The sequence below is a fragment of the Adiantum capillus-veneris genome, chromosome 12 (assembly GCF_014529385.1).
Source record: "Adiantum capillus-veneris isolate H3 chromosome 12, ASM1452938v2, whole genome shotgun sequence".
In the NCBI taxonomy this organism is placed as follows: Eukaryota; Viridiplantae; Streptophyta; class Polypodiopsida; order Polypodiales; family Pteridaceae; genus Adiantum; species Adiantum capillus-veneris.
This window is the reverse complement of record NC_140942.1, coordinates 89,640,618-89,654,322: the sequence shown is the minus strand read 5'-3', so window position 1 is coordinate 89,654,322 and position 13,705 is coordinate 89,640,618. Positions and strand designations below refer to the sequence as shown.

Genomic DNA, 13,705 nt, shown 5'->3' with positions numbered 1-13,705 from the left:
ATGCGGAAAGCTATCAAGAGCTGAATCATGCAAAACAAATGAGAGCTGTGTAGTGAGGGTGCGGATGGATCAAGCTGATATATGCCACTATACACGTGCTGAGTGTATTAAGTCAGAGAGAGCATGTGTAAGGTAGATGGTGGTGTGGGATGTGGAGGTGGCTAGGGTATGTAATGGGGCCACAATAGACGTGTTGAGTGCATGTGTGTGTGTGTGTGTGTGTGTGTGTGTGTGTGTGTGTTTGAGAGAGAGAGAGAGAGAGAGAGAGGGAGAGATCAAAATTAAAATGTCTGAATTAAAAAATACCAGTACACATTGCTCCATGTATAGTTTGCCTTTAGAGGTGTTGATGTAAAATTATAACGAAAGTGTCTCAAAATTTTCCCAACAGACCCACATTCACTCGCTGAAGATCAACACAGATGATTAATCATGAACAATCAAGCCTTTTCTCATTGTGCCAGCATGGGCCTCCCTTGTTTTCTAATGTTCCCATGTTTGCAACATCAGAAAACTTCTTTGAAACAGCAAATGACTTCTGATCTCTTCAAGATTGCAGATGCCGCCCAGAGTTCCAAGGTGCCTTCAATCTCTCTGAGACTCCGTATTAAAAGAGCAACCATATGTGATTACAAGTATGGGCCATCATCTCACACTTTTCCGCATGTAGAAACAGACTAATCTTGTCTTTCTTATATACATGGTCCCAACCCTCTCTTCTTCAAGTGGATTGCACTACTGGATTACTGCGTGGGTGAAGACGTACAACATAAATACATGAGGCTAGCATCTGGAAGCTGGATTCCATGACACTGCCATTGTCGATAGCAGCATTGGCAAGTAAGCTACTAAGGACCTTCATTGTCGATGATTCTCTGGCAGCTGAACTACCTGATAGAAGGGCACATTTCTCTGAGGTAGGCCATCCATACCTTCTTCTTCTTCTTCATTGTCGATGATTCTCAGGCAGCTGAACTACCTGATAGAAGGGCACATTTCTCTGAGGTAGGCCATCCATACCTTCTTCTTCGTCATCATCAAACTCCAGAACATAGTTCCTAAGAAAAACAAAGAAGTCCACACAATTCACTAAATAGAAACAAAATGATTATAGTAATCAAATTCTGGACAGTAAAATGAACCCAACTCGTCTGTTTTCCTCTGCAACTCCGAAAATCATCAATAAGTCTCGACATCATCGCATATAGACAAAAAGGGCCTGTTAGTGTCTAACCAGTTTTCAAGAAAAAAACACACAGAAAAAAGTTTGTGCGCTCGCTTGCGGTTAAGTACCTTTCTATGAGCGGCCACTGTAGCTTTATACAAAGCAGTAGTACCGGGATACACTGCAAGAACTTGAGAACCTGCTGCAAAGTCCAGAGCACTTGAAGGATCAGATGGTTTTGGCAACGGAATGATGCACGCAGAGGGAAGTTTGTACTTTCTGCCAAATCACCAATAATTTTGTAAGATTCTGTTTAGCTAGTTTAACGAACAAATTGCAATAACCCGTGGCCACAACGTCAGTGTTGCCAGACCTTACACATTTACAATGTCAAAAGGATCTGAGCTCCAAACTTGGACTGATAACAAGGGATAGAGAAAGACGCACACCCTTTCAATAATTAGATCGAATCATGATGATGATGATGTACACAAGGGATGTGAAACGAAAGATTTGCAAATGACCTTTTTAACAATAACCTCCTGTAGGCTGTGGGGGGTCCGAGCCTTTGCCCCGCATATGTTCAATGGCTAAGGAGCTGCACGATAATCGGGAAAAGGCTACAGACTTTCACATACATCTTTTCACTGAGCACTCACTAAGAGTAGAGAAGCAAGCTAGTGTCAGTGTGAGCTCACGTCAAGCAGAGTGACACCTATGAGGTGAGGACAACCTTGGCCTGGCCTTTTAAGTTACAAGTTGGGAGGGGTGCTTCCGGCTGTTTCTTATGGCAATCACCCAGGTGAGGATGGCTTACACCCGCTTGCTTTCCTTGGTTTTGAGACACCCTGAGTCCTGGCTTATGTCAGGCTTTTCAGTAAATTGTAGATTCATAGCTTGCCTAGGGGCCTCATTTATCTCATCCCCAAGGACAATTGTGGTGATGACATTCGACAATGCAAACCTATTACAATCCTCAACTCGTAGCTCAGCCTACAAAAATTCTTGTAGAGGAACTGAGTTTGAGGTCTAGGACTAAGGTTTCATCAAGGAGTTTAATATCCTTGACAATACCTTACCTTATAGGAGGAAGTTTCCCTTGCGCAATGCATGTTTGAGAAGGTTCTCTCTTGCACACTTCCATCTTTACAGAGGTTTACCTTATAGGAGAAAGTTTCCCTTGCGCAATGCATGTTTGAGAAGGTTGTCTCTCGCACACTTCCATCTTTACAGAGGCATGAGTCCTTTTCATCTGCTCAAGTACAAGGGATTCCTCATCTACAGGTTCCGATTAAGGGTGAGAGCTGGTAGATGCAGTGACAGCTTCTTTATGCATGACTAGAAGGCCAACCCACATGGCGTCTCACACAAAGGTGAACAGGCTCTCAAGATTCTTCGCACAGCTTCAGGGTCACTCATCTATTGCAGCTAGGCATGTTTTACTGGCCTTACAGGCCACCAATTTACTTCTTCCCACCTCAAATTTTCTAGGGTAGCCCTCTGAGCTCATTGTTACATGTTACACCTCTCTGTTCGTATCCTGGGAGTGTCCCCCTTAATTGGCACTGAGAGATGTTTGTAGATGATCCGACCATATATGTTCCAAAATAAATAAACTAGTGGTAGAAACCTTTGAACACTGTCTTCGTCGTCACCGGGATCCTCATCAATGACCTCCAACCTGCATGAGTGTTAAAAGTAAGAATGAATGAAATACAGATTATAAGCATGGCACCAAATTCCGTTGAATACCACACCTGTTCAATTCACGATCAAAACGGGTGACCTTAACCACAATCCACTCATCCTTCTCAGCATTATCAGGTGATATTTTGGCAGCCACCTGCAAGCCACAAATAGTCCATGTGTTGACTGACATATGATAAAGAAGCACGGGGAGAACTTTAAGTAAAAAGGGATGCTTTGCAACACCTGATCCCCAACAAGTACTACTCCATGGTCAGTTGAGCACCGAAGGCTAACAGAAGGTGACGACAAGCGAGAAGGATCTGCATCTGCTTTTACCCGTCTGCGTTTCTGCTCAGCACCATCTGCTGAATGACAAATTTTCGAAGTGAAAAAAGAACATAAAATAGTTAAGCATCAAAAGACGTGGGTCCATAAGTAGCCGCCTGTTCTGGATCAACTAGAAGCTTTCGAAACTATCGAAGATGTATCCCCACTAATGTCATCAACGCCCAATAGCGCATATAGGACTGAAGTTCCACTACACACTCTACCCTCTCCCCCCCCCCCCAAAAAAACAAAAAAAAAACACACACACACACATGGTAATGCATCAATACTTGTAGTGAGTTTCTGTCTTGGCTCTAGGTATGCAGGGAGGGCATGGCTGTTTTGTGATAGGCTGCAAAGAGTCTTAAGGACTCCATGTTTTGTTTTGTCTTTTTTCAACAAGAGAGGTTCAAATCTGCACTTCCAGTGACCATTACAATATGTATCACTTAACTCAGGCATACAACGAATACACACTTCAGATTTATTATGCATGTCATCCATGAGCTTTCAAAACCAATAAACCTCCAAAAATCTCCCCAGACAGATCTTTGCAGCCTCTCAAAAGGTCTTGCATACAAGGTAACTATTCTACTATCACTAATGAAGAAATAAATTAAATAGAAGACAGGCCGTTCATCACACTCTGACACCTTTTCAAAAGAATAAAAAGAACGCGCTCCCTAAGTTTACTGCTAGAAATGAACAAACCTGATTTTTTCCGATGAGTTGTGGTCTGCCCTGGCACCATGAAGGTCTCAATTTGCGCAATCAATGCTTGTGACACTCTTCATGCACCAAAGAAAGATAGTATTGATGGCAAAAAGACAAACATAAGCTCTAAAGAGAAAGAGAGAGAGAAAAGCACCTATCTTCGTCATCTGCAAACTGCTTAGCTTCAGAATACAAGTGCCGAAGCTTCATCCAAAGCGTATCTCCATACCTTTCAGCCACCTCTGCACCTGCAGAAGAAACCATTTCTGTCACACATATTGAATGACTCCCTTTTAAACTTTTTGTAGAGAGCACGTGTCACAAGTGAGATGATGTGGCAAGACCGTATGGGCACCTTGCCCACTGAAGTGTACCAACTTAGTCGAGCGTTCAAAAAAAAAGAAAGCATGACACTCAATTTGCGAAAGGCAAGCTGTCACGAGACGGGCACCACGTGCCAACGGAAAAGAACAGACTGAACAGACTTTTAGCACTTCAACAACTGAACTGAAAGAGAGAGATGACACGGGGAGTGGCGAAGTTCCACCCCAGAGAGTATTGGCCCCAAACCTTGGCGCCCCTTTCGGTGTTTCTTTATATTGCTTGAACTCAGTACAATGCCGGTACTCCACCCTATGCACCTTCGTACTGAAGCATGCAAGAGAATGAGCCCTTGGCTCATATTTTTTTTCCGAGAAAAAGATCCTTCTATTAGTTAATGAAACTGCCCATAGGGCTACAACCACCTCTACAAGAGAGGGCTACAACAATCATGATGGGGAGACTCCCAATGAAAAAACAGCATATGCATAGTGAGGCTAAATCAAGAGATGGGAGGAGGGAAAAGCCACACAGGTGGACGGTAGTGCCATCTGAGCACACCCTGGACCATGGTGAAGAAAAGCCCAGGACGCCAGAGTCGAAGGAAAGCCTCTCTGCGCTCCCTCATGCGATCGGAGCTGCCCTGGAGTCTCTCGAACTACCCTCTGAGAGTATGGATCAGCTCTAGCCAAAAATCCCTAACAGTCTCTGTTGGTGGTACAGGGCGACCCTCGAAGATGCGGAAGCAGCGGGCCCGCCAGATGAACCAAAGTGTCAGGTCGCAGATGAGCTCCCAACACTCCTCTCTCTTATTGCACCACTCCTGTGACGTAAGCTCTGTAGCAGGATGGAGTGTAGGTCGACCCCCCCCCCCCCCTTGCATCACTATCATCCTGCTGGTGGAGGATAGCTCACACTGAAGTGCCAGGCCCGTGAGAGTGGACCACACAGCTGGCCCCCACGTGTACTTCCGAGCAGTGTAAAGAGCTAGCATCAGCCGAACACGAAGCCAAACCTGTTGTGCCAGAGGACAGTGCCACTGACTCTCCACAAGATGGTAACAAGCTGCACATGCTGCCGAAAGACCACTATGTACCAACCGACTCCCAACTGCTGTAGCTCGATGTGCAACCAGCCACTAGAAAAACGTGACTCGCCTCGGCTGTCTGGAGTCCCACAACCTCTCCCAAAAAGCTGCCAAGAACTCAGCTGTGAGACCCTCCTCCTGCCAATGAGGTGCTGCAGCAAGACGAGCCTCTCTCTACGCTACCAGTGTGTGACGTCCCAGTCGAACAGTGTTGAAAGAATGGGACACCTGGATGATCTGCTGAGGAGAAGGGGTCCCTCCAAAACCACTCTCCAGGGTCCCATTGCACCCGTGCCAGTGGACAACTCTCCCAAGCCCACAATCTCCAGTGGCCAGTCGCAAGAGCTGCTGGGTCAAGATCAATGACACAAGTCCTACCACAGATGCCCACCACTGGGATCCTCTGAAAACAGCCTGCAACTCGGTGTAAGCGTCCCCCACCCTGTAGCTCGAAGAACAGGGAGGGTACAGTCTCTGAGTAAGCCCGAACTCAGATGAAAACCTCCAATCACATGAAGGCCCCCATCCATCTGGGCGCTGCTGACTCGAGAGGTGTGAGCCACTCAGCAAGTAGTGCCTCTGAGATGTCCTGACACATGCTCTGCACCCCTCTCATGCCTTGTAGAGCTGGATGCCCTGAAGCTCCTCTGACTGACAATCCTGAAAACTGAAGCCAATCACCTAAAGTGCGTGTTGCACCCTTTGCCATGGGACCCCAGGAAACATGAGGTCTCTAAGTGCTAACCATGGGGTTCCAAACAAGGGGCTGTCTCAGGCGCTCCTCCGTGCAAGTAGGCTAACGCTGCTCCAGGCCTCTCCGTAGTTGCTCCCAGGATCGGAGCAGACTCACAGCGAAGCGATCCTCCGGTCTCCTGCTCAAGCAAACTCTGGGCATCTCTGTGAAAATCCATTTGGTCGAAGGTCGCCAGGGGCCTTTTGTCTGAGGCACTCTAGCACTAAGCCGCTGAAGCAAGAACTCCTTCCAAGAGAGGAGCCCTGGAAGGAGTCCTCTGACGATGAACTTCCCTAAAAGGGCTCTGCTCTGCTGCGCTAGGTCTATGATCCCCAACCCTCCCTGAGAACAAGGAAGGATGATGACCTGCCATGCTACTTTGGCCCGGGCTATCTGAGTGTCACGCCCTGACCAAAGGAAGTTCCTGATCAGCCTCTCCACCTGGCTGATGCAAGAACTCGAAAAAGATCCAACAAGAAGTGATGTACCACATAGTAGCCAACAACACCTGGTTGGCCACTACAACTCTTCCTAGCAGAGAAAGTCGTGCGGAGCTCCAATGTAACAACTTCCTCCTCATGGACAGGAGGAGGGGAGCTATCTGCTGCTCAGGAGACAAGTCCAAGCCAACCTGACTACCCAAGTAACGAACTGCAGTCCCTGGGGGTATCCACCTGAAACCCTCACTTGGCATCCAATCAGGCGTAGGAGCACTACCAACCGAGAAAGGCACAGTCTTTCTCCAGTTGATCAGTGCGCCTGATGCACAACAGAAGGTCTCAAGAGCCTGCTCACACCTGTGAAGGTTGGCCTCCTGGCCATCTAAGTAGAGGGCTGAGTCGTCTGCAAACTCAACGTCCAGTAGCTCATCTCCCCGAATAGGGAGCGCTAAGCCTCGTAAAGCAACCTGCTATGAAACCAAAAACCTGCTCATCACCTCAGCATAGAACAGAAAGAGGAAGGGAGCAAGCAGGCAACCCTGTCTGACCGAACGTGTGAGCATGAAATGATCACCTCTACCTCCTGACAAGTACCTGACTGTGTGTCAGTCTGTATAGAGCTGACACACCTCTGATCCAAGCATCTGAGAAGCCCATCCTGCGTAGAGTGCCTCCAAAAAGTCCCAATCAACTCGATCGTAGGCCTTCTCAAAATCGAGAAGAAGTATCACTAGATACTCACCATGGAGCCGCGCGAGGGCAGAAGCCTCCCAAAAAGTGAATGGGTCGCCACTGTCGAATCTCATCCAAGGAGCCACCCTCCTTGTAAATGAGGTAGATCAGGCCCTCACTCATGCTGTCAGGCATCTCTCTTGTGTGCAAGATGTAATGAAAAGCGCTGCAAAGATTTGAGCCAAGCAAGTCCCAGTACTCCAGGAAAAAGCTGGAAGTTAAACCATCCTCACCTGAACAGCTACCACACACGAGTGCTCTGAGAGCCTCGTGTAGCTCCTCTAGCTGTAGAGGTAGCTCAAGCCTCTGGCGCATCTCCTCAGTCACAAGACAAGGCATTTGTGCCCACACCTGCTCTTTGCATGCCTTGGCGCTCTGACTGGGGCTCTATAGACAGTAGATATCGATAAAAGTCAATAGCCACTGCACGCATATCCTCTGGCTCTAAAGCGACTGACTCGTCGGGCCTCCTCAATTGACTGATCTTGGCATGCGTATGCCTACGTCCCACTGCCTCAAAGAAAGCACCTGTCACTCTGTCACCCACCTTGGTCCACTGAGATGTCTGTCTATGGAAAGCAAACTCACGGCACCTCTCCTCTGTGCTGGCGAGCCTGCTGCAACTACTCCTCCAACCAAGGACTGTCTGGATGTTGCTCCTGCATCCTCTGCAGGGAAGCAACGCCCTGTCGGAGACGCTACTTCACCTCTCTCGCTGTAGCCAGGCGAGCCGAAGGCTCCTGACGGAAGAGACGATGTCACGTGACACATCCAATCCCATGTGTCCGTGGACAAGCTACAGCATGACCAGGATTCAGTTCAGTCAAGTCACTCTAGAATAATGCATATCCTCTAGTTGCACACGGCATGATCATCAGATTTCCATCAGAACCCATCAAGAGCATTTTTACGATGCATAGACCTATTTTCCCTATTTTTGACATTTTTCACTTATTATTTTTAAGTGACTTTTGTTGGAAAGTAGGTAGGTCAAATTCACTAAGTTTGTATAAATAGAAACCTAGCGCTAGCACTTTCTAGCAGAAGAGGCAGCAGGAGCAGGAGCACTCGCTCAACAGGTAACTTCTCAGCAAAACCCGCAAGATCCCTAGCGTTTTTGCCTCACAGTAGCTACACTAGCGTTTTTGCATCAGTAGACCAACTCTCGTGGTTTTGTTCAGCAAATCAGCCCGGCGTCATCACGACACGGCAGATCAGCCTAGCGTTTTGCATTTGCTGAACAAACGGCGACAGCAGGACCAATTTCAGCCCTAGCGTTTTTGGGACAGCAGAGCACCTAGCGTTTTGCAGTTCCTCCGCGACTGAATCATTAGGAACCCCAGCATTTTCAGTTTTCAGCATTCAGTATCCGTAGTAGAACCCCCAAACCTCGCAGATCTCACCTTCCCGCAACAGTTCCTCGCCACACGGTGGGATCCATCGAAGTTTATAGTTTCAGCCCGGGAAACGCGGATTTCAGCATCTGTGTTTTCAGCGCGTTGTCGTCGTACCGTCGCCATCGACATCGTCACCGACACAAAGTCAGAATTCAGCAGATAAAGATTTGCAGATTTTAGCCCTCAGCATTTTCAGATTTCAGCCCGTCTCGTCGTCATCCTCATCATCGTCGACATCGTCGGCAAGTCCAAGCGTTGTAGAGATTTGTGCAATCATAAGTAGACCGCTCTCGCCATAGAGGGTGGGGCCTTCGGAGGAGGGTTTGACAACATCTCTGGTGTCGTATTCTCTTCTCTCTCTATCTCTCAGTCTCATGCACTTTCATTCACAGTGTCCATTCACTTTGTTTGTGTCCATTGCACTCTCTCACTAAAGGAACGGAAGGCTCTCCCTTCCGTAAGTAGCACTCATCTTGAGCAAAGTTCCAACATTCACTTCAGCTACACCTTACATTGGTATCAGAGCTTTGGCAGTGTTCAGTATCACTCAAGGAAAGAACCACAAGAACCACATAATATTTTTTGCTTGTTGAGGTCGCACGAACCGAAGTTCACTTGGGCATGTCGATTCCTAATCGTGTTTTTGAAGAGTGACAGGAAACACAAGACAGAAGGGCTTGTCCAGCCTCCCCTTGTGCCGCTTTTCACTCATTGAGAGCGGACCATGCACTTAGCGGCCAGCCAATCGACGTGAGGTGGGAAAAAGCAACCTTGGTGTGAGCGCAAGGCTGCCAAGGGGTGCGCCCGCGGAAAAGAGCAAAACTCGGGTGAAGAGAAGATCCTTCTCTAACACAGATTGCAAGCAAAAGAAGAACCTCAAGACCCTCAAGAACTCAAGACCCTCAAGAACCCAAGAACCCAAGACCCACAAGAACCCCAAGTTCCTCGTGTACTTAAGAACCCACAAGAACCCACGACTTCAGTGGATGGTCATCACTCGAAGCGGAATGGATACTTCACTTGGAGGTGATGAGCATGAGAGAGGCGAAGAAGAATTTTCCCCACCAGGAGGTTTTTCCGACCATCCCCCTTCCCCATCTACGCCAAGGATTGCACTAACTCCTATGGAGGAGCTCGAGCAGATGTTTATGGACAGCAAGTTAGAAAACGAAGCAAGGAAGTTAGAACGCGAAGCAAGAAAAGCAGAAATTGATCGTAAGTACGAAGAAAGAATGGCAGCCATAGCGTGTGAGTGCGAGCAAGCACGCTTGGAAGCCGAAGAACGACAAGCCAAATTGGATCGTGAGCGCAAAGAAAGACAAATAGAGAACAAAGAAAGACAAGCTAAATTTGATCACGAGAACAAAGAAAGACAAGCAACGTTTGATCGCGAGAACAAAGCAAGAAAAGAGGAGAGCGACCAACACATGAAAGAGTTCTTGCGACTCTTTTCAATTGTGCAGGCGCAGTTTGAACAGAATCGGGAGAAGGAGACTCTCAATTTCGTGTTCTCCAAAGCATGATACACAGGATTTGCATGATGATTTGAATGATAATGATGAGCATGATGATTTGGATGACAATGACAAGCATGATGATTTGCATGAAGATGACGTGATTGTTCACAAGGATGATGAGTTAGTTGATGCTTTTTCTAGCAAAGCTAACCTCGTTGCAGATTCGATCAATCACGAAGGATCGATCTTGGCTCTCAAGCATAGGTCCAAAGAACCCCTTCAGGAAGAACCGATCTTGGCTCTCAAGCCTAGGTCCAAAGAACCCTTACAGGAAGTACTATGTGTTCAAATGATTTGTCAGCACGCATTGTTCAAGTGTTTCATTCGTGATCGTTTCCTGTATTTTAGTCAACGTCTTTATGTGATCCCTTTTCCTAGGCATGACATATTGTACGTTGAGCCATGAATGAGCACGGATGTATGCGGATTATTCATAAAAAGCTGAAAAGTATGCATTCAAGGAAGTCACATTCCATGTCTCTTCCTTGGCACGACACAGTCATAGAAAGAGCACAAGAAGGATTGAGCATCAAGCATCGGCATTTCCGTTGTGAATTGCCACAATTGATTGATTTAGATCAGCAAGACAAGATTCGATCTCATTGTTTGCGTGTGTGTGGTGAACGGTTTGGCACTCCGTCTATTTGTTCATCTACATTGCATGCATAGTCTTTAGAGAGGACGAGATTTTTTCCATTCACTTTACATGGAATAGGTATGTTCATGGTTTTGTGTTGGAAGTAGTTTCAAGAATTTTCAGCCAAGGAGATTCTTGAAGGAGGTGGTGGGACAAATTGCTGACGTGTCGACCTACTAAAGAACGGAGCTACCGGCCGAGGGGCCTAAACCCTACGAAGAACAAGCAACGGAGGAAGTGTCACAGAGTGATGACGTGGTTGCCCGAGTGCAGAAAGCCCTAACCCTAATTTCTGCCAAAAACCCTAATTGCTGAAACCCTAATTCTGGAAACCCTAACCCTAAAACCTGCAAACCCTAATTTCTGCCAGAAACCCTAATTGCTGAAACCCTAATTCTGGAAAACCCTAACCCTAAAACCTGCAAACCCTAATTTCTGCCAGAAACCCTAATTGCTGCAAACCCTAATTCTGAAAACCCTAACCCTAAAACCTGCAAACCCTAATTTCTGCCAGAAGCCCTAACCCTAAGGCAGCAGACAAATTCCAAAAATTGCGCTGACATGATGACGTGGCAGGCTGTACGGATTTCCGTGATTTACGCTGGCAGCTTTTGGCATTGCTTTTTGGACCATAAGCTTTTGAGTTTGAAAGTTTTTCATGTAAACTGCTTTTTGGACCAAAAGCTTTTGAGTTTTAAAGGTTTTTTACTATAACTGCTTTTCAGGCCAAGGGCCTTTAAATATGAGGCTAGGGCTCATTCTCTGGCACGTTTCCGGGAGAAGGTGCAGAGTTTGTAGTACCGGCTTGTACTTTGATGATGCAATATAAAGAAATACCGAAAGGGGCGCCAAGGTTTGGGGCCAATACTCTCTGGGGTGGAATTCCGCCACTCCGTGTTGCGTGTCGTCTCTCTCTTTCAGTTCAGTTGTTATTGAAGTGCTAAAAGTCTGTTCAGTCTGTTCTTTTCTATTGGCACGTGGTGCCCGCATTTGTGACAGGTGGACCTACGTCCATAGAAGAAGTGGAACCATTGAAGGAGACTCAGAAGACTTTGTCGCTTTCGGCGCGGCCCAAAGAAGCAAGCGTTGCAGACCTTTATGAAGTTCAAGTATCGCACCACCCACACATCAGAGTGGGCCGGCGAAGAGTCCCTTCCAAGATTCCGGATGTTATTGGCGATCTCCCTCGACGCCATACTTTCGGTACCAATACCTCACTTTGAAAAGGAGGGGATGTCACGTGACACATCCAACCCTATGTGTCTGTGGACAAGCTACAGCATGACCAGGGTTCAGTTCAGTCAAGTCAATCTAGAATAGGAAGTGATCTGGCACTTTTGCGAGTCTGTTCGCAGACCATGCATGTCCAAACACTTAGATTAGATGCATATCCTCTGGTTGCACACAGCATGATCATCAGATTTCCATTAGAACCCATCAGGAGCAATTTTAGACCTATTTTCCCTATTTTTGACATTTTTCACTTATTATTTTTAAGTGACTTTTGTTGGAAAGTAGGTAGGTTCACTAAGTTTGTATAAATAGAAACCTAGCGCTAGCACTTTCTGCAGAAGAGGCAGCAGGAGCACTTGCTCAACAGGTAACTTCTCAGCAAAACCCGCAAGATCCCTAGCGTTTTTGCCTCACAGCAGCTACACTAGCGTTTTTGCATCAGTAGACCAGCCTTGGCGGTTTTGTTCAGCAAATCAGCGCGGCGTCATCACGACACAGCAGATCAGCCTAGCGTTTTGCATTTGCAGAACAACCGGCGACAGCAGGACCAATTTCAATCCTAGCGTTTTTGGGACAGCAGAGCACCTAGCGTTTTGCAGTTCCTCCGCGACTGAATCATCAAGAACCCCAGCGTTTTTCAGTTTTCAGCATTCGGTTTCCGCAACAGAACCCCCAAACCTCGCAGATCTCACCTTCCCGCAGTAGTTCCTCGCCGCACGGTGGGATTCATCGAAGTTTACAATTTCAGCCCGGAAAACGCAGATTTCAGCATCTGCGTTTTCAGCGCATCATCGACGTACCGTCGCCATTGACATCGTCACCGACACAGAGTCAGAATTCAGCAGATAAAGATTTGCAGATTTCAGCCCTTAGCATTTTCAGATTTCAGCCAGTCTCGTCGTCATCCTCATCGTCGTCGACATCGTCGGCGAGTCCAAGCATTGTAGAGATTTGTGCAATCATAAGTAGACCGCTCTCGCCATAGAGGGTGGGGCCTTCGGATGAGGGTTTGACAACATCTCTGGTGTCATATTCTCTTCTCTCTCTATCTCTCAGTCTCATGCACTTTCATTCACAATGTCCATTCACTTTGTTTGTGTCCATTGCACTCTCTCACTAAAGGAACGGAAGGCTCTCCCTTCCGTAAGTAAAAGGAACCCTTGAGCACAGTTCGGAGCACTCATCTTGAGCAAAGTTCAACATTCACTTCTGCAGCACCTTACAGACGACTAAGCTAAGCAAGTCCAAAGGCCACTCTGTCAGCACGAGAATCTTGTAAGTCTAAGCTCTTTGTCCAAAGAACCTCCACTCGCTCTCTCAGCGCAGAGTTCAGCAAGACCCTCTCAGGGATGTGTAGCATCGTGCTCCCCCTCCTCTGCCTATCAGTCACTGTGAGGATCACGAGTGCATGGTCCGAAAAGAAAGTCCCAGCCAAAATGCCAACAGTCCCACCCAAGTCACAGAAGTGATCACTAGTGTAGAAGCAATCTATCCGAGATAGATTCACTGCTCCCACTCAACGGTCCGAACGAGAGAAGGCCAGGCTGTCAGGTGGCCTCACAAAGCTAGAATGCTGCCACACATCTGAAACTCGCAGAGTCGTACATAACCTCTCCCAAGCTGCCAACTCATCTCCATACACAATAGTATGGCTACCACCAACCCTGTCAGCTGGGTCCTCCAACATGTTGAAGTCTCCCCCAATGCACCATT

At 47.2% G+C, this 13,705-nt stretch overlaps 1 protein-coding gene across 3 annotated transcripts in view; it reads right to left on the bottom strand.

Annotated features, from left to right (window-relative positions):
• Positions 1-273: 273 nt before the first annotated feature.
• Positions 274-13,705, bottom strand: part of LOC147446103 (SAGA-associated factor 29 homolog A-like) — a 45,093-nt gene continuing 31,661 nt past the window's right edge. For 2 of the 3 annotated variants that reach the window (XM_086525416.1, XM_086525414.1), the window contains exons 2-9: positions 4,050-4,143; positions 3,893-3,969; positions 3,098-3,219; positions 2,923-3,008; positions 2,796-2,846; positions 1,294-1,444; positions 1,148-1,161; positions 274-1,058 (exon numbers count right to left, since the gene is read on the bottom strand). In XM_086525416.1, the coding sequence (XP_086381542.1) occupies positions 947-1,058; positions 1,148-1,161; positions 1,294-1,444; positions 2,796-2,846; positions 2,923-3,008; positions 3,098-3,219; positions 3,893-3,969; positions 4,050-4,143 (707 nt within the window). In that variant the 3' untranslated portion in view covers positions 274-946. The remainder of the gene's footprint in view (positions 1,059-1,147; positions 1,162-1,293; positions 1,445-2,795; positions 2,847-2,922; positions 3,009-3,097; positions 3,220-3,892; positions 3,970-4,049; positions 4,144-13,705) is intronic. The other variant, XM_086525415.1, reaches the window with a different exon arrangement.